The sequence below is a fragment of the Copadichromis virginalis genome, linkage group LG8, assembly GCF_057382275.1.
Source record: "Copadichromis virginalis isolate Kocher_CV1m ecotype Utaka linkage group LG8, C_Virginalis_male_GT1.1, whole genome shotgun sequence".
Classification (NCBI taxonomy): domain Eukaryota; kingdom Metazoa; phylum Chordata; class Actinopteri; order Cichliformes; family Cichlidae; genus Copadichromis; species Copadichromis virginalis.
This window is the reverse complement of record NC_140625.1, coordinates 9509281-9537157: the sequence shown is the minus strand read 5'-3', so window position 1 is coordinate 9537157 and position 27877 is coordinate 9509281. Positions and strand designations below refer to the sequence as shown.

The window sequence follows — 27877 nt, the reverse complement described above, 5'->3', positions numbered from 1 at the left end:
CAAGATGCAACAAACAAACGCAGCGCTGCGCAAATTATTCCTCATGAGATATCCGTCTGCAAAGGCGGATCAACCTTTCATGTAGTTAAAAGTCAAATGATACCTACACAGTCCCACTCATTCTTCTCTGTCACATCATGCGTCATTTTAGACTGTCAAATCATAGTGTGACAATGCAACAACAAAAAAAAAAATCTCTCTTCCCTCTCACAGCCTGCATATCATCTGTGCAACTTCCTCATTCGCTGACTTGTGCTCGACGTGACTTGAGAGCGTGCTCCTGAAACGAGAACGAAAACTGAAGGCCAAAACACGCATGCATAAACACACAAAAACCAGACAAAGCAGAGGCAGAGCCACCGGTCTGTGCTTTCTCTTCCTGATGCAGTAACGCAGCCTGGAGCCTGTGTGGACTTTTCCTCCACTTTTTTTCTTTTTTAATTAACAGGATACCTTGCTGAGTCGATCAAGAGTGGGTAGGTCAGGTAGAAAGGCTGGTTGGACTCTGCTGCCAGCATGCTCCGGCAGTCTCTGAGCATCCTGAAGCAGTTGGGCACTGCGACAAGGTAAGCCTGAACTTGTATTCTGAATGTTGCATTTAAACGACATTATGATCACATTTAAAGTAAATTTAAGGTCTTCTGTGGCGCCAAACGTTGCGTCGTGTAAGACAGATGTCCCTTGAGTTACATATTGCCGCATTAGATAAAGAAATCAGTAACCACAGCCGTGACCATAGTGTAATGAATATACATCAGCTTGAACAGTAGTATTCGGTGGCTGTCTGTAGGGAAATATCACTGAGACTTCTCTGCTTTATTTTTGTCATTTATGCTCATCATATACTACCAGCCACCTTAATGCCACTCCTGCTATCAGACTACATGAAAAATTATCCACCGCTGCGTTACTAATACGATGGATCGCTTTACTTTGAGACTTTATTTTCTTTAACGCTAAGAGGGAGGGGAATTCTCAGTGCAGTTTTCGTATCAGTTTGATAATCTGATTTGGTTTTTTGTATGTTCTCACTTTCAGTGTGATGGAAGTGTGTAAAGTAGCTGGTTCCTCTTTAAAGTGACTCATACTGTTTGGATTTTGAGGGAAACCTCGGACTCAGAGCGGCTGAGCACTTCTGAACAGAGAAACTGACTCAAGGTTGTGGTGAATGTTAGAAACACACTCTGGAAAGATGGTGGCTCTTTGTCAGGAGGTTGCTTTTAAATTGCTAAACTGATATTTCAACAGTGCAAACATTAACTGGAAAATAAAAGCCTTTGTCACAACAGTTCTCTGGGCTTTTTGAAGGCTCTTCAGCTGATTCACATACTGCTCGCTAAAGCCTCGTTAGAAATTCAGTGGAAGGGTGTCTGGCAGGTAGCTTATTGAAAGGAAACGGGGAGAAAAGGCTGAGGTATGCCTAATTACACAAGAAGTGGACTGAGAATTGTTGGGTCTGATGGAGTGTTAAATCCAAATTTGAAATTCAGGTCAGGAGAGTTTATCTGTAACACACGGTGGAGGCTCTGTCATGGTTTGGGTCTGCATTTCAGCGAGTGGTGTTGGAGAGCTTGTCAAAATTGATAGAACTCATAGATTTACTGGACTTTAGCCATGTTGCACGGGGAAAGTGTTTGATTGACTTCATTTGTCTTCAAGACCCAAACACGTTGTCAGAGCAGTATCAGAACACAGTGGAATAGTAATGCACTGGGCTCTATAGATCCCGGACCTCATCACTGAAGCAGTCTGGGAACATCTGGACAGAGAACAGAACAAAAGACCAAAATCCAAAGTACAGCTTTGAATATCTTCCAAGAAGCCCAGAGAACTATTCCCGAAGACTACACAAAACCTGCATACTAGAGTTCAAACTGCCCTGAAGAATAAATATGTCATATGAAAAATAGACTTGGTAGTTATTCAAAACTCTGTTTTTGCCTTATATACTGTATTTCCATGCAGGTTTGCACATGTTTCAGTAAACACCCATTTCCTGTTTTCCTTGCAAAAAAATGAAGTAATATGGGATGGCTTAAGACTTTTGCACAACACCTTAAAGTTGAAAGTAGGTGCCAGATTATGTTAGGCATTCCTGTGGTTGACTACCACTGAGTGACTGGCGTTAGCAAAGAAGTGGGTGACTAAATCATGCACCTTTGCGCTATTTGGTTTTCTTGGTACAAGCTTGCATGCAGCAGGGCTAGAGGAGTGTGGTTTCAGGCTGTGCTCCCTTTACCTTTGACGCATTCTGGTTTAATAATAAACTCGGCAGCGTGCATCTGCAGCAGGGCAACGTGGGCTCCAACTAACACGAACAGCACTTTTCACTTTGTACTGGAGCGTTGAGCTCTGATGAAATAAACACACATATAAATAGACATATTGCACACTGATCTAAACACATACACCTCTAAGGTCTCACATACAATTCCTAATAAAGTATATGTGCTCTAAAACAAGCACCTACTGAGGATTTCTTCTCCTTGTGTTGCGAAAGGCCAGATTTTAGATTCACGAGAGGAATTAAAACTATACCTTAGAAGTACTGAAGCATAACTGAACTCTTTGTGAACTGGGCTTGGTTTCCTTTCAGCTTAGCACAAACATAATGGCTGCAGTGACTTTTATCGGCTCTCTGTAGATTGCTTTGCCTCCTCTTGTGACAGCAGAGAAACTTGTGGTGTTGCAGTCCTCCCCACCTGGTGCTAAATAAACCACAGCACTACCCTACACGCCCATGCTTAGGCTCTTGTCATGGTGTCGCATGTTATTCAGGCCTAAAATGTCCTTTATCTTTTACCACCCCCACATTTAGATATATTTATGTCCCCCATGCAGAAGAGGCGCAAACTGCGAGGCCACTGCACTGAAACAGTAGGAAAGTCAGTTACCCGGTACAGAAATAACTTTATCACGTGGTGTGCTCAAATACACCAAAAAATTGCGATGACTTCTTGGTGAAAGTTTCATTTGATTTGTTACTGAAAGCAAGTCTAGTCAACTGGGGCTGTACTTTATGTTTGTGACTAATCAGCACATATTAATTAGCACAGCAACATGCTAAACTGAGATAGTCAACATGGTAAACATCACTTACCTGCTAAATGACTGTATATAAAAGACTGATGCCAGTGCAGAAGTGCCTTAAAGTGGCATTCTTTCTGATGGTCAGCAGGGTGTGATGCATCGTCCAAGTCCACATATATATGAGAAAGATTCATGACTATATTCATGATATTTCGGTTATGTTAGGTTATATTGGTGTTTCATGTGTATTACTTGATGTTTGGGTCTCTATTTATAACTGGACAACTTTTGGATAGTCCCACTATCTAGTCTCACAAATGAGTAATAATGGCTGAAACTGTATTTTACCCGATTAATGAACTAGAAAACTAGATTTAACTGTACATCCCATGATTCAACAGTTTGTAGAAGTAGTAGTGTGAAGTACTCATTTTCTGTATGACTTTATCAGTTTCTCGTATCGTTACGGAATTATTTTGACCCACTCTTCTCTCACATGTCGTGCATTTCATTCAAGTTGATGTCTGGGCTTTGACGTGGTCACTACAACACCTTGATTCTTTTCCAGTCATTCTCTTGTAGGTTTGCTGCAGCGTTTAGGATCATGTTCTGTTGCATGTCCTTTCTGACCTAAGCTTTAGCTGACGGACAGATTGCCTCACGTTTGACACTAGAGCACTTTGGTGCACAGAGGAGTTCATGGTTGACGCAGTGGTTGCATGGTTCACAGATCCTGTGGCTGCAAAACAAGCCCAAATCATCACCCCTCCACCACCGTGCTTAATACATGAGACATTTGTGTTGATACTCTGGGTATAGCTCTGGGTTTGATTCTCTGGGGCTTTTGGTCAAACATGGAGCTGTCACATTGCTCCAGAAGATTTGTACTTTTTTCAGGCACGGCCACCGTGCTGAGCTGAATTGTTCTTTTTGTAGAGCCTTTCTGCTAAGAACCTTTCCAAACAAGCCACACTTGTTCGATCTTTTTATAGCTGTACTGCCATGAAGATGAAAAGATTACACAGTTTGTGTAATCTGTAGATACTAATTTAAATGTAGCTCTTGCGGTTTTTAACAGTTTCTCTGCTACTTATCCTCTGAATTCCTATGGAAGCAGTAATGGTGTATTTACATTTTTACCAGCCTTAAAGTCCAGGGCCCGTATCCCTAAAGAATCTTTGTGCAAAAAGTGGCTCCTAGCGGCCAAATTCTAAGAAAATTCTCAGAGTCATGACGTTTTCTTAGAATTTCCCCTAAAAGTGACACGACAATCCCAGTTAATATAAAAGCTATTCCTCAAGATTCCTAACGCTTAAAAGGGCTCCTAAGGCAAGATCTGCTAAGAGCAGGGAAGAGGACTTTTAGTGGCTTAGGAGTTCCCCTAAGCAGCTGCACAAAATGGCCAACAGAAGAGGCAGGAGAGATGTCCTGCAAACACTGGATGACAGGGAATTATTGAGACGCTACAGATTGGATCGTGCAGGAATCATGTTTGTGGTGGATCTCCTTAGAGATGCAATTACTTCACCAACTCGACGCCACAACGCTATTACACCAGAGACGAAAGTAATCACAACCCTGAGGTATTTGGCAACTGGGAAAATGCAACAATGCAGCAGTGATGACTTGGGTCTGCAATCACAGACATTGCTAAAAGCTGAGCGGTGTTACCCTCGTTAAGACCACACTGGACTTGTAACGTTGTGATTTCTACTTCATTAATGACAGCCCCTTGAGATAGGCCATCTTGTTTTCAACAGGGTCCATATGGGAGTGAAAGTACAAAATATGTCAGCTAGGATATTAATATGAGCAAATAAGACACAAATCATTATTTGAACAGGGTGTAATGAGTTTAAGTTTTCACATATTTTAGATTCTAATGTTAGGCTATAACCCCTACAGCTTACTATTCATTTTCCAGATATTTTCTTGAATGTGAAATATTATTTACAATTACAGTCAGCATAAGATTAGAGTGTATAATTATGTTTATTGATTTGAGGGTACATCCTTTGCTCATTATCACCAAAAGCTCATTCCTTGCTCAGAGTTCACTGAAAATGTTCTGGAATCACTTCTAAGCTAAAACTCCTGGCAAGGAATTTTTAGGTTAAGTTAGGAGCTCTCTGAGAGGATTCTCAGAATCTTTAGGGATACGGGCCCAGGTCTGGTTTGTTATGTCTAGTTTAAAATAATAATATATATGTAAAAAAAAGATAGCAATGACTGAAATAGTAAACTTTAAACTTCAAAACCAGTGTGTGATGTCATGTTGGCTATGTTCATTGTGAGCACGTTAGCATGCTAATGCTAGCATTTTTCAAGTTTCCGTTTTAAGCACAGGTTACAGGTTGGTTTCAAACATTGAGACCGATACGATTTTTAAGTCAAAATGTACATTTCAAGCCCCTTTATTTTTTTGACATTTATTTCTTTTTAGCTACAGCTAACAGAATTCTTTCACATTTTGATTAGCCGAGTAACAATTTTTAGACCACAGAATATAAAAACAGCAGCACAATATCACAGTCCAAGGTTGCATGTTTGAATTCAGTTGATTTAAATAAATTTAGAAAACCCTGAATATCAACAGACACGTGTTATCCTTAGCTTAATTATATGTATTAAATCAGCGGTCCCCAACCTTTTTTGCGCCACGGACCAGTTTATGTCCGACAATATTTTCACAGACTGCCCTTTAAGGTGTCACGGTAAGTAACACCAGTGCCAGTACCAAAAAAAATAACACACGGGAAAGACCCAAGGAAACCGAGTTATCGATGAAAATGATTAACCCCGAGCCTCAACTCTTGCAGCCTGGTACCAAACGACTCATGGACTGGTCCGTGGCCCGGCGGTTGGGGACCGCTGCATTAAATATCATGCTAAAACAATACATTAAACAGCAGATCTTTTCTAAATTAATATCATTTTTTTGCAGGTCACAAGATGCTACCGACCTTCTACATGAAGACCTGGTTATGGTGAGAAAAATAATCTGCTTTACCCTTACAGATTTCTTTTATTCTTATACTGTTATGAATAACGTATTATTCAAGATACAGTGTGGTTTATAGCCATAGCTGTATATTGTCAATGGTTACCACAGCGATGCTCTACTAGCTCTACTAGAGGACACATTCACTTACCACCCACTTTCTATTTCATGTAAATTTATGCAACAATAGCATTTTTCGTTTGCACACATCATTTATAGCAGTAAAATAATAAATTAAATACCATCATTCGGCGCTCTAAGGTTCACCGTATGTGTGTTTGACCAAAGGTGGAGCAGAGGATTGAACCAGCCAGGAAGGCAGCTCAGGTCCTCCATAAAAAGCTGCAGAGCTGCATGCAGAGTCAACCGGGGCTGGAGGCCGAAAAACGAATGGTAGCAGTGTTAATGCATCTGCGTGGTTTATGGAAATGCTCTGTTAGTTACTGAAAAATGTCACATGTCCTCCTCTCTCTACAGAAAAAACTTCCTCTGATGCTTCTGTCTGTCAGCATGGCAGAAAGTCTGAAAGACTTCGATGCAGAGTCCTCAATCAGGTGACAGGTTTGATCTTCTGCAGTTACCCTTCCACCCCTCCATTGATCCATCTGTGTTCTGTACTTGAACTCCAATGCTCTTACTGACACTAGAGTCATGCAAAAACCTCATGACTGTAGTGTGGAGGTTTTCGAGTTTTCACTTCTGGGTGAAAAAAGAAAGAGGATGCTGTCTATGACTTGCTACCAGAGCTCTGTGCATCTGCTTTATTTAGAGTTTAGCGCTATAATAGGTTAGCCTGATGGGTTGCATGCATGCCATTTGCTTTGTATATTGATTTATCTAGTTTAAATCTGAAGGAACATGCTTTTTTGCACTTTTAAATGAAATTTATAGCATGTCTTCTGATATATTTCCAAAACAGTATATCAGATTTGAGGTGGATATTTATCATGATTTGGTCGTGTGTGTGTGTGACAGGAGGGTGCTGGAAATGTGCTGTTTCATGGAGAAGATGCTGGCCAACATGCTGGCAGACTTTGAGATGAAAATGGAGAAGGAGGTCCTGGAGCCACTAAACAAGCTTAGCGAGGTGACAACAGCTTAATGTTCATGTTGCTGAACAGAAGATCAGTGATGAGCAAAACCAAGAATATGTTCTGATATAATTTAGGCTAAAAGTGCTTTTTTAATTTTTAACCCGTGAAGCTCCTTCATGAACAGAAGGGTTTTTCTCATAGTTTAGGCTTTCCTGTTGAACAAAATGACTCAGTTTGCATCAAACATTAACTGGAACCCCCCCCCCCCCCCCCCCCCCCCCCAAACTGTTCAAATGGTCATCAAACCACAACTTAACTGATGTACACTGAGGTGTCAAAACTTGTCATTATAGGTACAGAGGAGGTCGTTAAATGCTAGATGAGTTAACTACTTGTGCTTTTGTAGCCACTTGAACGTCATTGTTAAGTCTTTGCTATATTCTGCCCATCCCCTGTATGTGATTATTTAGAAATATAGACTACACTCATGCACAATCCTCTAGATGTAACTAAATGATCACATAAAATCTTTTTTTTCCCTTTTTGTGTCCATTTAGGATGATTTACCTGAAATTCTAAGGAACAAAAAGCAGTTTGCAAAGCTCACAACAGATTGGAACAATGCAAGAATGAGGTGAGGTTTTTAAACATCCTGCACTTTAACCACACACCCCACCCCACAATTTTTCAAATTTTTATATGTGTCGGCGTGTGTGTGTATGTGTGGTCAGGAGTCAGGCTAGCACTGGACCTCAGGCAAAGCAGGATGGGCTTAGGGAAGAAATGGAAGAAGCTTGGAGGAAGCTGGAGAGCATCAAGGTACAAGTGTTTAAGTCTGTTTGGAATCAATGGCGTCGTCTTGATCTCTGACCTTTTGCTGTTGTCTCTGTAGGACCAGTACTCTGCAGACCTGTATCACTTTGCAACTAAGGAGGATGACTACGCAAATTACTTTATTCGTGTGAGTCACCGTTACGGTAATGATGTGACCTTTTTCTTAACTTTGACTTTTGTTTCTTTTTATATCCACCGCCTCTGCTTCTCTCTTGGTCAAAAAATAGCTTCTCGAGCTGCAGGCAGAATACCACAAGAATTCTCACATGTTCCTGGATAAAAACATCAGCGAACTCAAAGAGGATCACAGTCAAAAAGGTAACCCGAGTTTTCTCAGGTCCGTGCGTTTCATCCGCTGCACTGATGTAATATTGCGATACGTGTCATCATGCCCTGCTGTGTGTTTTGCAGAGTCGTCACAAAGCCTCTCCAACCAGAAGGTCTACGGGGAGCCTCTGCTCTCACATTTGTCTCAAAGCAACAGAGAAATCGCGGCGCCCATCCAGGAGTGTATTCACATGCTGCTGAGAACAGGCATGAGAGAGGAGGTACCGCACAGTGTTCGCAGTCATAACACACAGACCCAGAAATATGCAAATTAAAAGTGCTTTCATTGCCCACTTAAATTGCTGTGCACCGTCCAAGCCTGAGTGCACATCATATTGCTTTCTGAGGTTATTACTGTTATGTAACTCTCAGGATTTATGCTGCTCTAAGCACTAATTTAGACACTTTGTATACTCTTGGATCACTATAATGCATCACATGGTCTTCTCAGGCTCACGGCTCAGCTATCGGCTGAATTGAGGAGCTGCACAAAGGCCCAGTGTTATATGAATAGTGATTCTTTTGAACCAAAGCTAGTGTAGCATCACAGGAACAAAGAAAAGAGCTCCAAATTAACATCACAGGTCCTATTTAAATCAACGTGTACGGGCCAGCAGCTCTGCAAAACTGGAGTCAGATTTACTCACTAAAATTAAAAAGAAGTTTAGAGCATTGGTGTGTTAATGTTTGTTCATTTGCAGTAACTACAAAGTACAGTTAAGATTGATGGGAAAGTAATCAGTTTTGCATGTTAAGCACAAACTGTATGGGCAAACTGAAAGGGTGGAAAAAAATCAGTGTCTAAACGTATATAATCAGTAAAGAGGGTGTTAACACTTTCTTTCTGAGCCGTGGGGGCTTTCCCTGGTTATGTTGATTTGAACTGACTGACTGCTGGCTGGTTGCGACTTCTACCGCTCGAACGCTCTTTTTTTTTCTCCCGTTTTTCATGAACCGTCGTCTTTCCTCAGGGTCTGTTTCGCTTGGCCGCCGCAGCCTCGGTGATGAAGAGGCTGAAGACGTGTCTGAATCAAGGGACGGTGGACCACAGCGAGTTCAGCATGGACCCTCACGCCGTGGCAGGTGAGGCTGTGCCCTCTTCCATTTCCCGTCATGAGGGCTCTTCCTCATCTGGCCAGCCAATGTGACTTTCACAGCTCATTTTAACAACCCAGTTCCTCTTCTGTTTGCTCCAAGTACAGCTTCCTGTGAACATCAAAAACACCACTTCAGTGCGCTAGAATTATTTATAGCAGTGCAATATAAAAGCGTTTATTAATGGATTATGTTGAGAAAACAGCAAGAAGGTTAAATTCAAAATGGAATATTTTGGGTTAATAAATATATGTGTTTTTATCTAACGGTGGGATTTACTTCTGAATGTGTCGACAGGAGCTTTGAAGTGTTACCTCCGAGAACTTCCCGAACCTCTAATGACGTTTGACCTCTACAACGACTGGTTTAAAGCAGCAGGGTCTGTACAAAATCGATTTCTACATTTCTCATTTTGACTGTGGTGTGTTCCTTAACTCTGACCTCTGACCCCATAGGGAGAAAGAGCTGTCAGAGAAGCTGGAACAATTCAAGATACTTCTAAAGAAACTGCCACCTGAAAACTACAACAACCTCAGGTGTGTAGTCTGTGAATAGCTTTTTTCTTTTTTTGCACTCACACGATCAAATGTTCTGACGAAGAAGTTGTTGTTTTTTAAATTTACCTAACTGAAATGTTTCAGCAGTATTGTTGGCTCATGAGTCATGATGGCTCTTTGTTTTGTATATATATAGTATGTGTGGTTAAGACAATATAAAAAAGATGTATTGGGTTCAGTTTTGGCCCTTGTGTTTCTGCTCAGATGTCTAGTTAGTTTTTAATGTGTCTTGAATTAGCTTCTGTTGGTCCTGTGTATGGTGGACCTGAGAGGTCAAATGCACTGCAACCTAAGAAAACACCAGCAAATAGAAAAAACACTGCAAAAACACACAAAAACACAAGACACACCCAATAAACAACAAAGGAATTTTAGTAAAACACAATAGAAGTGAAAAAAAACCCCCTGATGTTTTGTGTAATGTGTGTTTTAATCACATGATTCATGTAACTGTGGACACATGCCTGCTGTTAGCCCTTTACTGTTAGCGTCTCACTTCTGCAGCGTGCTGTCACGTTGGAGCTTTTGCTGCCATTTTTCCTCTTTCCTTTGTGTTTTATTTTACTTCCTTTGTGTTTTATTTTACTTCCTTTGTGTTTTGCATGCTTTTGCAGAATTTCTCTATTTGCTGCTGTTTTCTTGTTTTTGACCTTTAAGGACCACCATACCTCATCAACTAAGTCAGCGAACTATGCATCAACATGTTATCATTATGTGTGGCTTAATAGTGCTGTGCAATACTGCAAATTTAGGTATTAATCTGATACCGAGTCAATACAGGGCCAGTATTGCTAATACCGATACAAATAGTGATACTTTTAAGGCATTTTATGTTTAGGGAGAGCAGTGTGACTTATGGGATGACTCATCAGCACATTGCTAATTCTGAACACATTTTAGTGATCATGAAATCACTGTGTGTACTTTTTAGACCTGGAATATAAACGTACCTGTCCCTCAGTTACTTAGAGTCAGCTTCTATTATTTCATTGTGCATGTTGGAGGTATAAAAGTAACACCACTGAGTGGGCTACGCAGTGAACTTAAAGCAGAGAAACAAAGTTTTGATCTGATACCACTCAGATATATCTGCCCACCTTAAAAGGCTTAACATTTGGCTCATACTACCCTTATTTCAAAGCACAGCCTCAGTGTTGCTAACATGGCAGAGGAAATCAACAAGTCTTATATTTATTTCAATTTTCATATATCTTGTGTTAATATGTCTATAAGTCTTCATTTTTTTCTTTCCATCTTCTTTTCTTGCTTATCAGGTACCTGGTCCAGTTCCTGTCTCTGTTGTCTGAGCAGCAGGCTATAAACAAAATGACACCAAGTAACATCGCCATCGTCCTGGGACCAAACCTGCTCTGGCCGCGAGCTGAGGGGTACGTGTGTTTAATCATATTCCAAGTTATTCCTGTTCTTACACTGTTAACAATATTTGTGCTTTATGTGAGTCCTTCTCTGCTCTCTCAATCACTTTGCCTCGTTAGGGAAGCTGCTCTCTTTGACATGGCTTCAGCTTCTTCAGTCCAGGTGGTGACAGTCATTGAGCCTCTTATTCAGTACAGCTCTGATCTCTTCCCCGAAGGTAAATGCACTCTTAATGTAAACTGAAAGCTGTTCTTTGAAGACTTGTTGTTCAGCATGGCTAAAAGATACATACACTGATGCGGGGATATGATATGATACAGAAAAATGAAGAACTGGGCCCTTAGACATGTATGTGACTTAATTATCTGGTAAGAAAGCCAGATCGCAAACAATACAGATCTTCACAGAATCACTTTTACACAATATCAGTTGCTCTGACTGAGTCTGCTGTTAACCACAGTTCATGTGTGGGTGGGTTTTAATGTAACATATTTTTTTCTTTTCGTATTTGCAATAACCACAATTATTTCATTGTATTTTATATCTTGCTAAAAACACGAGTTGCAGTTAATATGAATGTTGCTTTGTTCTGTCAAGAATACGGGAGAAAAACATGGAAATGAATAAAGCCTGTGTTATTTTTCACCTCTCTGCAACACCCGCTCAGAAACTTAGTACACCCTTAGATGCACCCTTGCACAGGAAACTGTGCATGTGGCAAGTGGAGCAGGTCAAAGATGAATGTAGATGATGTGAACGGGGATGAACGTGTACATCAGCTGAGTGCAATGAGTAAGACTCTTTTTATTTATTTGTTTTGATCAGCTCTCTCGTTCGAGATCCCAGAACTTCCCGAGGTCCTGGATGCGTCTCTGCCCTCTCCCGTTGTCCCAGAAAAGGGGAAACTGAGCAGAACTGTTTCCTCCTCTTCCTCCACAGCCTCCTCGTCTGCATATCACTTCCCTCTTTCCAAGACAAACAGGTACTGCGTAATAAGTGCAGTAATCATATCAAAGATATTTATATTTTAAGATATGTTATGATATGATGTTAAATATTCAGTGGCTACAAATGCTAAAAAGTGGAAACTCTTTAAAATACTTGAACCTGCAGCACAGCCTCTCAGGACAGCGGCGTCTCCTTCCTGGTGAAATCTGGCTCTGTGAGCGGCCGCAGTGGCACCTCCACGTGGGGCAGCCCTGAAGCGGAGACGGCAGCACCTGCTCAACCAAACAGGACGCCCAGCAGCTCATCCTTGACCGATCCCGGCCCGTCTCCGGCCTCTGACTCTACAGCCGCGTCCAGCTCAACAGCAAACCAGAACCCGACTCCGCTTCCCAGAGCAGCGGGATCTGCGACAAACTCAGGCCAGGCCCGGAGTCCCACCCAGAGGCAGATCTCAGAACAGAACCCGCTCGAGCCAATTTTGGAAGCACCGCCAGATTCTCCCAGGGCATTAGTGAAGATCGCGTCACCGTTTAAACGTAAGTCAAAGGTTCAGTCAAACAGGTCGAGCTGGGACTGCCTCTCCAGAAGCACTTTCAGCACTTTAGTTTTTCATACGTACACACGAGACATTACATTACTCTAATATAAGCTGACGCAGGTGAAGCTGGGATATCCTATTACGCATTATCTTTCAAATTTTAAAGATCATGATCTCAGTACATAAAGATGAGATCATCAGGGTAATTTTTACCATATTATAAATATCCCTACCAAAGGAGCTATTTTTGGACTGAGCGTATCTCTATCAGCACTTACTGTTTCTTTTCCATTGTAGAAAGCTCAGTACAGACTCGTTAGTCAAAATAGTGGCTTGGTAATTCGATGTATTTTAATATGAGGAAAAATACATCTACCGCTGTTATTTTAACAATCAGGATGTACACAGGAAACAGGAAGTCTCACACCGCTGACCAGAGTATCAATCTTTAGGTTCATGCGTCATCTCTTACACTTTTTTAACTGCCTCGCTGGCTGAAAGATGTTGCCTTATAAGTATCGTGCTGTTCATCTATCTACCAAACCATTTTTCCTTAAATGCAGTGCATTTCTATAATAGCTTATACAATGTAAAGCAACTGGGTAGTCACATACTTCCACCAGATGTCGAAATTTGATACTAGAATTTAAATGAAACTCTGTCAATGAAGTAAACTAAACACATAAATCAAATATAGTTGAATGAGAAATTACATATCTGTACATATCGGCTAAACATAGACTGTACGAGCACTGAAACCGTAGCTAAACCTGACACATGTATATAATATAGTGATAGGTTTATAGTCTATGTAACATGTAGAGTGTGTTAACCTCTAGAGCAGATTGTAACAGACATGTGATTTATTTGGTGTTAACTGCTGTATTAGGAAAAACAGATTGCATATAATTGCCATTTTAATGCCTTTCAGTTGCAGACTGATATAAGACTGACTCAACATGTCAATATTTGGGGCAGTGTTGCTCAAAAATCTCATTTTACAGCAGAAAAACCGAGAAGTGAGATAACTTTATCTTACTGGATAACACAGATAATGACGTCTTTTAAATATGAGGACATAAATTGCAAAAGAGGTGATAAATTGCAGTATGTGAATTATTGTTATATCACATCGTGTCTGGTGTTTCAGCTCAGGCATTAAAAATGCGGCTAAATCTGTCTTTTATTTACAGTGTATACCACAGATATAATTCAGTTGTTTAAAGTTTGTGATTTTCGCTTTCAGAAGTGCATGACTTCTTGTACTCGTGCGCTCAGTGCTGTCATCCCCCCCCCCCATCTTTCTTACAGCAAGGAGAACTTTCCCCCCGAGCAAGTCTAACCAGCCAAACGAGCAGGTCACGGTTCATTTCTCCAAACCAAAACTGCCGCCACCTCTCAAGTCACATGCCCCTCCACCCCCGATTGCACCTGCGACGGTTCCAGACACTAGGCCCCATCCGACGCCTGCACCTCGAGGACAGCAGGCCAGCATGAAAAAGCCTCCTCCGAAAAAGCCTGGACTCAAAGCTCCAAACTGCCCTCCACCTCTTCCCCCACCATCACAGGCAAAAGAGGTTCCTTCTATGGCACAGTGAGAAACAAACGTCCCTCAAAGTTCTGTTATTGAGTCGAGCAGAACAGCCGCTGAAACACTTTCATATTTTGTCATTAAAAAAAAAAGACAAAGAGTGCTGGGTACGCTTAGATTGTTCGGTTAGTTGATTTTAAGTGTTGCAGATTTTTTCCCCCGTAACCAGCCTAGTAATTTTATTTATTCTGATGGTTTTACGGTCAGAGAAAAAAAATAGACCTATGATAAATGAATTCACAGCAAAAATATTTTCCTGTTTTCCTGTGGAATTGTCCATAAATGTACAAAACAATTGTATTTGTGTAAGCTATTTTAGTGTGGGAAAACTTTTTTTTTCTCTGTTTTTGGCATTTCACTTATTAAACGATACCCCACCCATAAACCGATAGTGGCTGTGCTCACTTTGAACAGTCCTCGAAAATTCAAACTTTTTACAGCAGTGTTTTGGGGTTTATAGAGTGTGTCTGGAATATTCCTTTAAACCAACTTGAAATGAATGCACAACTCATTAAAAACACCTTTATTGTCATTTTATATTTTTGTAGTATAATTGCTGGTACTGGCTGCAGCATATGGATGTGAATTGCACTATGTACTTACTGCAGGTGCTCATACTGTATGTACATATTCATAGGAAGTCAGCAGATATCTTCATGTGCAGCTGTATAAAGTAACATATGCATGATGTTTCCTCTATTAAAAAAAAGCAATACACGGGTCGGACTTCATAATCATAAAAAAGGTGCACAGATTATCTATATAGGTCTGCAGCATACAATGCACAATATATAATTCAGGCTTTAGTTGCATCTAGCAAATACCAGTATTACGCGTAGTATTACATTGGTCCACGTAGTGTAATAAATGAGATCTCTGATTATCTGATGAGACTTTATACTGTAAGTTCTGGGATTTCCCCTTTTCTTCTGTTCTTCCCTTTTTTCTCCCCTGCTAGTATATTCCTGAGTAAAAAGAGATTGTAGTGATAGCAAAAGTTTGTGTTAAGACCAAATATATTTTTCCAACCCCTCCGACTTCCTTTCTGTGTTCTCATTAGTAATCTGGTCTTGCACCGGAAGCCTTTCCCCCTCGTATATGAGGAAGTGTAAAAAAGGATAAAGTGAACGTCAGGCGTTGCAACTTCCGCGTTGAGTAACGCTGGGCTTTCCTTTGATTGTAACTACATTCGCTAGTACATCCGCACTTTCCATACCCTCCATTGCTTCAGTTATTTTCCTGTGCAGAGCAGGAAACGTGCAGCAGCCAAGTCTTTCACTCCTTTTAGGTACATTCAGCAGCAGGTTTGAATCAAAATTTTATATCCTCGGAGCACGATTGCATAGAAGGAATTCTGTATTAAGGGCGAAGGGTGTTAAGTTTCCATGCTCGTTCTGTCAGCAGAACCAGCCTTTTGTCAACCACATGATGATTTTACATGATTGGTTTGATTGGACTTTCAGAGGAATTACACATCACATTTTTTTAAACAATTTTTTCCAACACGTTTGATTTTCTGAGCTCAGACTTTAATTTCGTCCTCGTCATCCATATAACTGTAGGATATTTTCTTCCTTGGCTGGCTCATGAACTCTGAATCTCCGGTCTCAGCCCTGTTCTGTCCCTTTAAGAGGCCGGCACCATAGTGACGAGCGAGCACGTCTGTAGCACTCTGAAATCGTTTGCTCTCCATCCTTACTCCCATCATTCCCCTCTCAGAAGACCCCATCACTACATCAGGAACTTTAACAGAAAGCCCGACTCCATTCGACTCCATTGCGCTCCTCTCCTCCTCTTCCCACTGGGCCCCATGTGGGATCTTTCCACTCCCACAGTCTTCCTTCAGCAATGAATCCACGTATGAGATTGTGGCCAAGGAGTCCATTTCTGAACCTTCAGCGGTCAGCCCGCATGCTGACCCTATCTCCTCTCCCTCCCAGGTGTGGCTGCGCTCCTCCGGGTGGCCATCGATGAGGCTAAATACCTCGCTCATGAGGGAGGGGCCAAGGTCAAAAGTGAAGGTATCCAGGGAGGTGAGGGAAGGAAGGGAGTCGGAGAAGGCAGTGGTGCGACAGGGGTCGGAAGTTTCAACAGAGGCGGAGCAGGTGGACAAGATGATGTCAGAGGGGTCGGTCAGAGAGCCGCGGTGAATGTTGGTGGAGCAGGAGGTGGGGATGGAGATGGACGGCTGCTGACGCTCGGAGCGCGAAAGGCGAGGCAAGGTGACAAAACCAGACTCCAGACCTGAGCAGGAGACACATGAAATCCATATATCAATAAAAATCTGCTCAATCCAGAGGTTACAAAGAAACGTCTAAAGCAGTAACAAGCTCAACCACAGAATACCAAAAAAACAAGATGAATACAAACAAGTTAACTCTGCATTGAAGAGTTTGCATATGCAGCTCTTTAAAGTAGATTGATGCAGTTGCATGACTTTACATTCCATTCCAGCAGGGGGCAGTGTTTATTCATATTGCTTCACGATTAAAACCTGGCAAAAAACCACTTCAGCACCCAAAGTGCTGACTTGTCCCGTTCTTGTGAACAGTGAATCATCGGCCCGATGCTGCCGGATCACAGAATAAGTCACGCACTCACAAAATGCTGCCTGCAGGACGAAATGGGTAAATTACAGCACTTCTCAGTGCCAGCTGTATCGAGCCAAGAGTCGGGAGGTTTTCATTTCAACCAACGAAAACAGTTACGGATTTTACAGTTTGCACATTTTAACCAAAGAGAGAGAAAGAATTAAACCAGTTTATGGAGGATTTGTTTCAAGAAAACGTGCAATCTGTCATAACGCAACATAACTGGAAACTTAAGTAGCTTCAGTTCCGTTATTATTTTAAAGGCTTTAGATAAATAAAAATGTTTGCAGACATCAACTCATATCCAGATAAAAACATCACACATACCTATATATAGTTATTTAAAACCTGTTTTCTTTCACTTTCACTGGTGATCTGATCACATTTCAGGGATTAAAGAGGTCAGGAACTCAAATACAATCTGATCACTCACTCATCATTTAAAGGAACAGATATGAAAGAAACTGGATTCCTTTCACTTAACTATAAGATTTGATGTCAATATGCTAAATATGAAGCTGCAAACAGGTGATGGTTAGCTTAGCTTAGCAAAAAGACTGTAAACATGGGCAAACTGCCCCCTTGACTCTGTTTACAGTTAGGCTTAAGCTTCAAATCTCATTTATTAAGAACAATGAGGCGTCCTTTAAGCTTTTTTCTGGTCCTTATTGTTTCTAACAATATCTAAAAATGTAAATCTGTTTCTTTAAATTTGAAGATCATGAAGTCACTGAATCATTAGACAAATAAGTTAATGATAAAGTGAAAATTTAGAAAGGTTTAAAAAAAAAGATTTTCCTGTGGGCTGTTTTTATATTCACCAAACCCTTCACACACACACACACGCACACACACACACACACACACAAAGCAGGCCAGACTGCATCAGCCATGAGTGTGGTGTTAACAGGGGTCATTCAAACATTCAAACAGCCTCCCAGACAGCTCGCTGCCAGCTCTGTCTGGATCTAGGTGTGTTATCAATGTAAACGCTGCTGATTAGAGCCAAGGTGATTCATAAGGACATCTGGGGCAGTCTGCCTCTAGATCTCTGGGTACATGATGGATTCATTTCACTGCACTTCAACAGATGATCCCCACATTCCTACAGTTCCTAGTTAACGCTGGAACACTGTGCTGGAACTTAACCTATTTGACTTTCGCCCACATGAGACATTGTTTACCAGTGATGTCATTTAATAGAAAGGAAGGCACTTAGGGACAGCTTAGTGATTTGGTCGTTAAAGGATTCCTGAAGGACTGGGCAAAGGTGAGCCTAAGAGCGTAGGGACTAGGGCCTGAGCCTGAGAAGTCCACGAATTACCCAATTAGTTTCCCACAGTAAACCGGGCTCAACTAGTGTAACATTAGCTTATAAAGCAAACCTGATTTGTGGCATTTATGGTCCCATGTTGGGAGAGTAATTATGTGAAATCAACCCATGCAGAGGCTACAGAAACAGACTTGTGTGCACGACTATAAAGCACCAACAGCGCACTGCTCGTGGTGACAATATCCATAAATTTATCTTGAATACGACTCTGCTAGCCGGTATACTCCAGGGTACTAATGACCATTTTGTTCAGTGTATTTACAATATTCATCACAAGCAAAGTACCATGGCAGTACCTTGGAGAAAATCAGCATTCATTTAGTGTTTCTGTCCTTCCGATCACTTACTGAATGGAAAATCCGTCTCTTTACCCGCTAATTTCTAGTTTTCCTTCCTGATGTTTGGTGTAGGCTGGTAAGGGCTAATAAGAGTGATAAAAGTGAATCAAATTATGCCACGCATAATCATTTGATCCATAAAAACCATATCTCCCACTCACCATAAGAGCTTTTCTTCTCCTCAGGCGTGTTTTGAGAACTGGGGAAGAGCACTTTGGTGGTGGGGCTTCCATTAGGCATATCCACATCCAGCCTGGGCAGGGAGATGGCATTTTTGATGATGGGAGAAATGGCAGGAGGCGGTGGAGAGAAATCCTTGGATGCCTCTCTGGGTCGACTATCAGAGCCCCTCCTAATTTGACGGAGGGTCCTGGAGAAGAAAGCTCCGATCTTGTTGTCGGGACTGGAAACAGAATCAGTTTCCCCATTGTTCCCGTTGGCAGTCCCGCCGTGATTGCTGAGGAAGGATGTGTCCCCAAATACATCGCCACCGCGGCCCACGTGCATGGTGTGACGGAAGTCTCCCAGAGGAGGGCTAATCATGTCCACTGTTAGGTCTCCTTTATGGCGACGCTTGCTGTGGGAATGTGAGACCAGACCCTTCAGACCTGACAGCTTTTCCTGAAGATTCATGATCAGAAATCAAGAATGGCTCGGATCTTCTTGAGAATCAACTCGAAACAATTTCTGGAATTGCCTTTAGTCCCACAGAAAGGTCAAACTTAACAATAAATTTCAACTTCTCTCCTTTTAGAGTTTTACCAAAGTCACTGACAGTTCGTCAGTCCAAAGTATGGACCTGGAAAATAGCTCTCAATGGTTATTCCGAGATCTGAAGCTGTGTCGTTTTTGAGGCTGAAACGTACAGTGCCAAATAGTTCACTAGAATAACATGTCTGTTTATTATGTACAGGCCAAGTTCTGTCCCAGTCTTTGTAGCTTGTTGACATGCATAGCTGGCTGAATTAAACAGGCACAAATTGAGGAGAACACTATGCAGTTGTGTTCCTGGAGGCAGCCGATCCAGTTGGAGTGTGGTCAGGTGGAATGGCTCGCTTTGGGCTTTGGCTTTGTCAACATCAGCTCAGAAATAGGTCCAAATCCAGCTGCAAACGGTTCTGCGGTCACACCATGGAGCCATCTATTGAAAGTAAAAACAGGGAAAAAACATCTATCTTTAAAATGTAGACAGGGATGTGCTTGTTTTTAAGGTATATTGAAAGAAATGGATCACACTTGCAGTTTGTAATGTGTAAGCTGAGATTCAGAGAGAGACCCTGGTGCTTTCTGTTTCTGGATGCTACACGGCGTTGTAAAGTACAGTAACTTTTCTTTCTTTCCGCAGGTTTTTTAAGATTCTGCGTTCCAAGTGTCCGCTGGTCTGGAACCATCTAAATTTAGACCACAGTTACTGCTCCGTGAAGCAAACCAAAGTCTGCTTCTTATCCATGAGATGGGTGTACTTTCAGGGAATTCCTGCTTCCATTTTGTCCTGCTTTGTCTGGAGAGCAGGTTACACAAATTTCATTTTACACTTCCCTGGAAAAATGACTCTCAAAAAAGCTTTCAAAGCAGGAGCAGCAGGCCTCATTCAGCAAGCTCACATTTGTTTATAAACAAGCAAAATATTCTCAGGGAGATAGGAAGAGATAATGAAAATATCCTGATAAGAAAATTACTGTTGCTATCTGGCTCTAACACCAGATTACTGCTGTATAGAGCTCCCAGCAATTCTAAGTACAGGCGATGTGCTTTGTACAGTAGGGGGAAAAAGTAATATGTTAAAATGTTAGTTATTATACTCTTTTTTTTTTTTAAATACATCTTTCACTATCCTACCTTTTCCCCTTAGCTCTTTAGTTGTACCTTCTCTGAATTTTGGTATTAGTCCAAGTTTAATCCTTTATCTCTTTCCTTCTTTTATATTTTTTCCAGTGGCTCCACAGTGTAGTGGTTAACACATTTGCTTGAGATTCCAGGAGAAGACGCAAATCCCTGGGAAGGTTGTGTGAGGAAGGCAACCCCTTGTGGCTGAGGGAAAAGAAGCTTATAATTATATTTCTTTTCCATGTTTTCAATGTCTGCTTCGTTTCAACATCAGGAAATTAACAAGATTTGTCAAATTTATCTGAAGAGTTAGGGTTTAAGCTTTTAATTTTTATTCAGGTAATATTAATCAGATGTTTTATTTTTCTTTAGAATGTAGCAGGATGGCATTATGTAACCTTTTGTAGGAGAAGCTGAAATATTTTAACATAAATGAGCCTTTTCTCAAGCACCACATTTCTATCTCTATAGCAGCATGCTGCACCTCTGCTCTACAGGTCCCTGCTTCTGCTACATTATCAACAACAGATGAATGAATTATCTACATTGCAAGAAACTGACTTTCACTTTCAGCCCCTGGTATCTGTGGCCGTAGATGACACGGCATTGAAGACATGATCTGGATGCTGATCTGTTCCAACTTTTCATGACGCTGGAAAAAGACACTTTTTGACAGTGAAAACTACTGTTAACTACATAAAAGAGAAACGCGTGGATGACATGTGTCTCTAAATAAATGTTACGCTCATGGTTTGTAGGCTTTGCAAGTCATGGCACTGCTGCTGTGATGGGCTGACAGAGAGGATCAACTCTAACCTATTCACAAGTTAGAACCTGCACTCCATGATGCTGTAAAACACATCACGGGGACTCTTAAACTACTCACTAAATGAGACAGTAGCAGACTTTGCCTCCTTCGTAGTATGGAGAATTGAAGATGAGGGTAAAAGAGCAGCAGGCTGCAGATGAAATGCAGCAGGAAAGCAGAAAAACCCATCATCAAAGCAGAATGTCTTCTTGTAAATATTCTGCAGTGGAATATTTATTTATTCTTTTTTTCAGCTTTGTGTTGCTGAAATTTGAGATGATTTCCTGTTAAATATTGGCACAGCTAGACAAATAGCATTAAGCAGAAGGGAGATTTAATTCTGGCTGTTTTTGTCATCTGCTCTGACAAGCTTCAGCATATATAGGACTCTTTATGAATAAAAAATAAAAACAAAACATAGCCCAATCTGATGCCAGATCATCAGTAATTAACAACAGCTAGCAACTAACTTTTTGTACTCCATTTTAATTATGTAACATAACTGATAATCCTTTGCTGCCTTTTTTCAGTCCTGCAGTTCCCCACTTCTCTAAGTCTGTCTTGGCCCTTTGTCATGTGTTCGTTGCCAGCAGAGTAATTGATATTCAATTTTAAAATATTTTAATAGCATGAGCCAACCCTGACATGGACTTCTCGTTCTCTCCACTTTCCAGATGCAGCGTCTAAATATCAGTGGGCCTCCCACGCGTGCACAGGCCCCGTCTGGCTTCATTAATGACTGGCTATGGTTCATGAAATGGAGATTGCGTCAGGTCCAAGGCAGCCTTTCTAATTTGCTCCTGACCGCAGTCCCAGGCCCTCCGCTCCACTTCCCCTGGCTGCCGTTTTAAGAGGGGCATCTGGGTGTGGAGGGGGAGGAAATATACCACATACCAGCGCCGAGTAAAGCCATATCAAGGCTTGCAAAGGGACACAGAAGGACCGCTATACCGAGGTGCGATCTTAAATCTGAGACAGCGTGCAGGCCTGCAAGAACCTGGTAGATGCTCCCATGAGCGGAGCTAAAGCAACAGGCTACCTCCTTGATTAAAATAACGTGCGTGTCGTTAGAGACAATAAGGGAGTAATTCCAAATAAGGGGGAAATATTCATCTTAAGTTAGAGAGAAAAACCCCATCCTAATTGATAACCTGCAGCATTACCGGAATACCGCACACATGGAGGCATTAATTACTCTGGCTGTGTACTTACGGAAAGCTCTGCTCTTTTGTTTCTGCCTGTAATCCTGTTAAAAAAAACCTTTGACCACAGCTCAGAGGGGGTCGGTCCCTCTGACTCATGTCATGTACTTGAAGCCTCCGGGCAAAGCTCAACAACCCATCCACTGTCCTTCTTTCCTCACTGAGAAACTTATTCGTGTGCGCTTGCTGTTTTCTGCACACTCCAGTGAATTATATAAACAGCATGAATTTAAAACAAGCATCAAAAACACATTAAATGGTAATAAGTCTAATGCTATAATCCAGGGAGCAGTCTTTGTGCATTCGTCTTAGATATCAGAAAAATAGGGGAGCACTTGACAGCAGGGACTTGGACATACCCTGGATTATCCCCTAATCCTTCATCTCCTCCATTATCCTCGGTATGGCACCTCTGTCTGGGCAGAGCCTGGCTGCTTCAGCTTGGAACCACTGGTTCTGATTTCTGCAAGAGTTGAAATACAATACAAATGAGTCGGAGGGAAGGAAAGAGTGAGTTTAAAGTGAAGTAGGGTAAGAAGGAGGAGTGAAGGGAGAGGATGGCAAATGCAGGCAGAAAAGAGGATGAAAGGGATAGGTGGTAGGAGGAATGAAAGAAAGCGAAAAGGTCAGCTGAGGAGAAAGCAAAGGGAACAAGATGTGAGAGGATGATGGCACGCTGATGGATGTTTATGAGGAGAAAAGAAGGAACGCAGGCTGTGACATAAGGGAAAAACAGTGGGATTGGTCCACAACCTTATTAATATAATCACTCTTTCAACAGCTGTTTTATGGATAGACTCGTCTCACAGCAGAAACTCTGACTTGTCAGAGCAGTTGAAAGCACAGGTTTATTAAAGATGGCTGGATTCCACTTGTGGGAGAGATCCCTTTATTGTGGACAGGGTTAGCATAGGACATTCGCTGTTCCCAGACAGCGAATCTCAGCGACTTTGGTGATCCAGTGTCTGAGACCTATTAATGTGAGTATCATTTTATGTGGCCCAATGATGAAAATCGAGCATCAAAGCACTAAAAGTTGTACCTAATCACACTTTTATATTCAGTTTTAAGCTGCTTTTCTGGCGAAGTTACTGTTCAGGGGATTCTCAGAACAACATTTCCATGTCACTGTGTACAGTATTTTCCTGAGGTGGCTTTGCTGGATATAAACCAGAGTAACCACAGTCTAATAGGAGCCGTGTGTGTTGGTTGTTGTGTGTGCACGAACACATTCCTGAACATAGCATCAGTCGGTGGAGTCTTTACTACTATCAAACATCCGTCTCTTCAACCTCTCCTCTGATTCAAACCATGTTTACGTCCTAATCTCCATTTTTTTCTTTTCATTTCTTTCCTTTAATTTGTCTTTCCTTTTTAAACTTTGTTTCTTTCTTCATTCTGCCTCGTTCCTTTGTTAGTTTTGTTTCCATTTTAGCTTTCTTTACCTCTAATTGCTCCTTCTTTGTTTTCCTACTCCTTGAACGTCTTGACTGACTTATGAAGGATGTAAAAGCTTAAATATAACAGCCGTCAGGCCACACACACACTTCTTTTCATGGCTGTAACTCAAAATGTTTACTCTGCTACAGTTTGTCTTGAGTAAAATCAGCGGCAGACTTTGCGTTTTATCGTGGCTTTTCCCCTCCCTGTTCTCTCTCTCCCTTCTCATGTCCTCCACTCACTAACCCCGCTAACCAGGTGAACAAACATACAAGATAAGGCCACATTTTTCAGGGTCAGTCTTTGGCTTTCAATTACCGTCCTATTTTCACCAACCATACTCAATTTGAATCCAAGAAAAACACTGCTACACTTCCTCCTCAGTCAAGAAAACATTTTCATGCTTCAATAAATATCCATACTGTCCGAGCCTCTCTGGTTCCTCCATCTGCTGGATCTGGCAGACCTAATTTGCCTACTTTGTTGGATATTTTCTGTTTTTATCTCTTTCATACTCATAGATGCAGTTTTTTCTTTACTGCTCCTGCACTATTTTTGGAATATTTCAAGTTTTGAAATAGTCAATTTACTTTCTTTATGAGCATAAAAGAATACACAAACACTACAAACCACACATAACTAATATTCACTGTACAGTATATATGAATTAACAAGAACAAGACATTGCAGTATTGAAATTAGCTAGTGGCACCTTTTAGCGGGTGGCTTTTTCCTTTTGGTTTGTTTGCTAAGCCTAACCCTGTTTCTTACTCCCGCTGACATTGCCAAGTTTTTTGTTCTTCACAACACGTACATCATTAACAGTGTTAACGGTGGCAGTTATACTCCAAAAAGTCTCAGTTTTAGTTTGCTGCAGGCAGTTTTCCTATTCTAAAGCTACAGCTAGCTCAATAATTAAGCTAACATTAGCTGCACAAGCTGGTTCGCTAATCAAAATATATCTGCACATATATAATGTAGCCTATAGCAAAATTAAATCAGCTGAAAAAAGTTTTTTACTTAACAAAATGTATTAAGTAATCTTGTTAAAAAATAACCTCCTTAAATTAAATGTGTTTCAATTAAATTCTGAAGAGGAGAGAATCTGAAATTTCTGTAATATTTTACTCCCAATACGAGTGATCATTAAAGTCTTCTGGATAAATACACACAACAAACATCTATTTTCAGGCCATCTGTTATGGTGTACAGACACCCAGTATCACATTGGGGAAGTTCTTTAGCAATCTTCTTACATGTTATGTTAAATATCATTTGTGTTTCTAGTTCAGCAGTTCAGGTTGTGTTAGATTAGCTAAGCTGTGACACCACAGGTGCAGTGAGCTGCAGGTTTGCTCATGATTCCCACATTGAGTCAGATAGTTATAGTCAGAGTTTAATACTACAGTAAATAACTTAGTCACACAGGCACATAACCAGTTGGTCACCGAGTAGCAACCACTGGTTCCTGGGGAAAAATGAATATTTCCCAACGAGTTGTGAGTGGTTGGTGTGAAATTGACAGCTAAGTCACACAGGACAAAAGACCAGCCAGTGACCCATGATAACTATCTATCGGGAACATAGACTCTGGCTTGTTTTCAAACAGTTGTTAACTACTTGCAAAGTGGTTGTAAAACCAAAGACAGCAATGCAAACTGTACAGTTAGTCCATTTACCTACAAAGTAAAAGTTGCTACTTTTAAAACTTGTTGGTTTCAGACACAACTTTTACTTTGAAAGTGCTCAGTGAGTGGCTAGTTAGAGAACTTTTGCAGACAAGGCAGCATCTTCCATGCAAAATACGGTTAACTGTGATAATTTGTGAGTGAGGAAAGGAACCACAAGGAGATTTTTGCGGTACAACAACCACAAAATCTGTCAGCAACTACTCGCTAAGTAGTCGGGAATACAAATGTTTCCCTACTGACCAGAGGCTACCAGAGGGTCACCAACCAGTCTCTAGGTCTGTTCACTAGGCCTAAAATACAAAGTTATGAATTAAGATGAATTAAGAAGTTGTCTCAAACAGGAAATTTTTTCATCATTGTTGGAAACACTTGATTTTTGATTTTTTATGTGTGGCGGTGACTCTTAAAAATCTTATTAAAAACTGTCTCAAATATAGGTTTGGTGGCTACACATACAATAACCACAACGTGCACAGATGGATCCTTCACTTCTATGTTTGATGCTTACATTATATTAATCGATGCTGGCTGAACCTCAGACCTTTTAGGCTGCAGATGGTTTATCTTTCCATGAGCCAACAGCAGCCAGCAGTGGCCAGGCAGCTGTTGATGAATAGGTTTGCCATTTTCAGCCTCTTAAAGATTTGGTGTAGACTTTAACCAGTGGGTTGAAACTTGTTGCGTGGTGTGAAAGAAAATACGGCAACTACATTCACACCTTAGTAACTGACCCTTTCCTGGTTAGTTGCGTCAATGACACCTAAAGGTCACAGAGTTTCCCTCAGAGGAATGTAGGACTCAGGTAAAAAAAAAGAAAGAAACATGAAGAGATGAAAGCAATGAGGAATGTATGTACATGTTTACTTAATCAAGTATGTTTTCAAGAACTATGTCATTAGTGCAAATCATGTGGGGGGGTGTACAGAAAACTCATTACACTGCATGTGTTAACCATCTGCTGCTGCGTACAGTACTACAGGATGACAATATCAAGGCAAGTACTCAAGGAAGATATACTGTATGGCTACCGTGGGGAGATTAATTGAGGGAATTACAGAGCCAGTTAAACATGAAAAGGTCAAACACGGTACAGACAGGTCCTCAGAAAGGAAGGCTGAATCCATAACAGCATGTGCTTTATTGGATTTTAAGTTATCATCGCCAGTGACACGGCTGGATAATTATCGACCACCTCAGAGCACGTTTGCCTACTGCAGTCTGTTTTATCACTGCATACGTGTTAGTGTGAGTCTGTTTGTGTTATTTAACAGGGTGGGCTCCCTCAGGGGCTCTCCTGCAGGACGTAGGGTCAGAAGGCCACTCGCCTTAACTTCACCAAGTCAAGTTCCACTGAATCAGTGCACATCCCTGACATGTACAAAAATTGATAGGTTACGTAGTGTGACTGCTGTAATTACAAAGTAGCGTGATCAAAATCAAAGCACATGCCAGATTTTATTTTGACCAGGGCTGCAGTGGTGAAATGATATACAGCTGCTGCTGGATATAAATATGCTGCTGAAAAGACTGAGTTTCATGTCAGACGCACAACAAAAGCCCTTATCCTGTACAGTGTGACCACTAACAGCTGGGCTTCAGTCAACATTATTACACGTCTTAAATGAACTGCCTCAGCCGTAACTGAACCTGGATTTACTTCCCTTCTCTCACCACTGGAAGAATTTTTTGTTATAAAGTTAATTAAACAGTATATTTAGTTTTTTAAAGGTGCTGATAATTAATCACATCAAACCACAACAATAATGTCAGCAGGCGGTTAGTAAGTTCTTTTGATTCATGTCCTCACCGAGCAGGTAACGTATCCAGATAGAGGCGAATTCAAGTCCCTCATAAGATTGTAATGCATTTCTCACATTGAGTTTATATATTCATATGACATAACTGCTGTAATATACAACAGAAATCACTACAAAGTCAGTGCACTTACTCCACACGCACGCTTAAAGTCTCTGCGTGGTTATCTAAAATAAAGTCATATCGTGTTCCCAGTAACTTACCACTGCGGAGCTCTTACTTGGTCGTATTAATTTCTTCACAATAACATATAATGGCTAAACGTCCAAAGAGAATATAAACTCACCTCAGCAAACTTTAAAGCGCAGAAACAGTGACCGCTTCCCTCAGGTTTAATTATTTTTCAGTGGGCAGTGCTGTGTAGGTTGGGGTGGTGTGAGCGAGCCGCTGGTGCAGCCGGACTGTCCCGCTGGTGCGCCGGGTGTGAGGAGCGGGGCAGCGCGGAGGATGAGGAAAGGGGCGGGCTGAGGTTCAAATAGCAGCGAAACCATTAGAGAGCC

General features: G+C 41.3%; 2 protein-coding genes across 3 annotated transcripts; one reads left to right on the top strand and one right to left on the bottom strand.

Moving 5' to 3' along the window:
- The first annotated feature begins 38 nt into the window (after nucleotides 1-38).
- Nucleotides 39-15023, top strand: sh3bp1 (SH3-domain binding protein 1). Of its 2 annotated transcripts, none has more exons than XM_085465626.1 (18): nucleotides 39-566; nucleotides 5975-6017; nucleotides 6320-6424; nucleotides 6509-6585; nucleotides 7007-7118; nucleotides 7623-7699; nucleotides 7797-7884; nucleotides 7958-8026; nucleotides 8127-8217; nucleotides 8311-8447; nucleotides 9198-9309; nucleotides 9619-9700; nucleotides 9777-9857; nucleotides 11153-11266; nucleotides 11375-11472; nucleotides 12081-12237; nucleotides 12369-12739; nucleotides 14053-15023. In XM_085465626.1, the coding sequence occupies exons 1-18, from the start codon at nucleotides 517-519 to the stop codon at nucleotides 14337-14339; spliced, it is 2151 nt and encodes a 716-aa protein (XP_085321752.1). In that variant the 5' UTR covers nucleotides 39-516; the 3' UTR covers nucleotides 14340-15023. The 2 variants fall into 2 exon arrangements, with proteins under 2 accessions (XP_085321752.1, XP_085321753.1); XM_085465627.1 differs by lacking the exon at nucleotides 39-566 and adding an exon at nucleotides 5081-5198.
- cdc42ep1a (CDC42 effector protein (Rho GTPase binding) 1a) lies at nucleotides 14841-27819 on the bottom strand. The gene is made up of 4 exons (XM_085465638.1): nucleotides 27664-27819; nucleotides 22791-22894; nucleotides 18756-19735; nucleotides 14841-16576 (listed from the first exon to the last, which is right to left on the bottom strand). Exons 3-4 carry the CDS (start codon nucleotides 19225-19227, stop codon nucleotides 15855-15857), a joined length of 1194 nt encoding a protein of 397 aa, XP_085321764.1. The 5' UTR covers nucleotides 19228-19735; nucleotides 22791-22894; nucleotides 27664-27819; the 3' UTR covers nucleotides 14841-15854.
- Nucleotides 27820-27877: the final 58 nt, after the last annotated feature.

What these genes read in the sequence shown, in the direction of transcription:
- sh3bp1 (XM_085465626.1), top strand. Translation starts at nt 517, where the DNA reads ATGCTCCGGCAGTCTCTGAGCATCCTGAAGCAGTTGGGCACTGCGACA. An exon ending in CACTAAACAAGCTTAGCGAG is followed by an intron (nt 7,119 to 7,622) that starts GTGACAACAGCT and finishes GTGTCCATTTAG; the next exon opens with GATGATTTACCTGAAATTCT. An exon ending in GACTGGTTTAAAGCAGCAGG is followed by an intron (nt 9,701 to 9,776) that starts GTCTGTACAAAA and finishes CTGACCCCATAG; the next exon opens with GGAGAAAGAGCTGTCAGAGA.
- cdc42ep1a (XM_085465638.1), bottom strand. Translation starts at nt 19,227, where the DNA reads ATGAATCTTCAGGAAAAGCTGTCAGGTCTGAAGGGTCTGGTCTCACAT. An exon ending in GGAGAAGAAAAGCTCTTATG is followed by an intron (nt 16,577 to 18,755) that starts GTGAGTGGGAGA and finishes TCTCCTGCTCAG; the next exon opens with GTCTGGAGTCTGGTTTTGTC.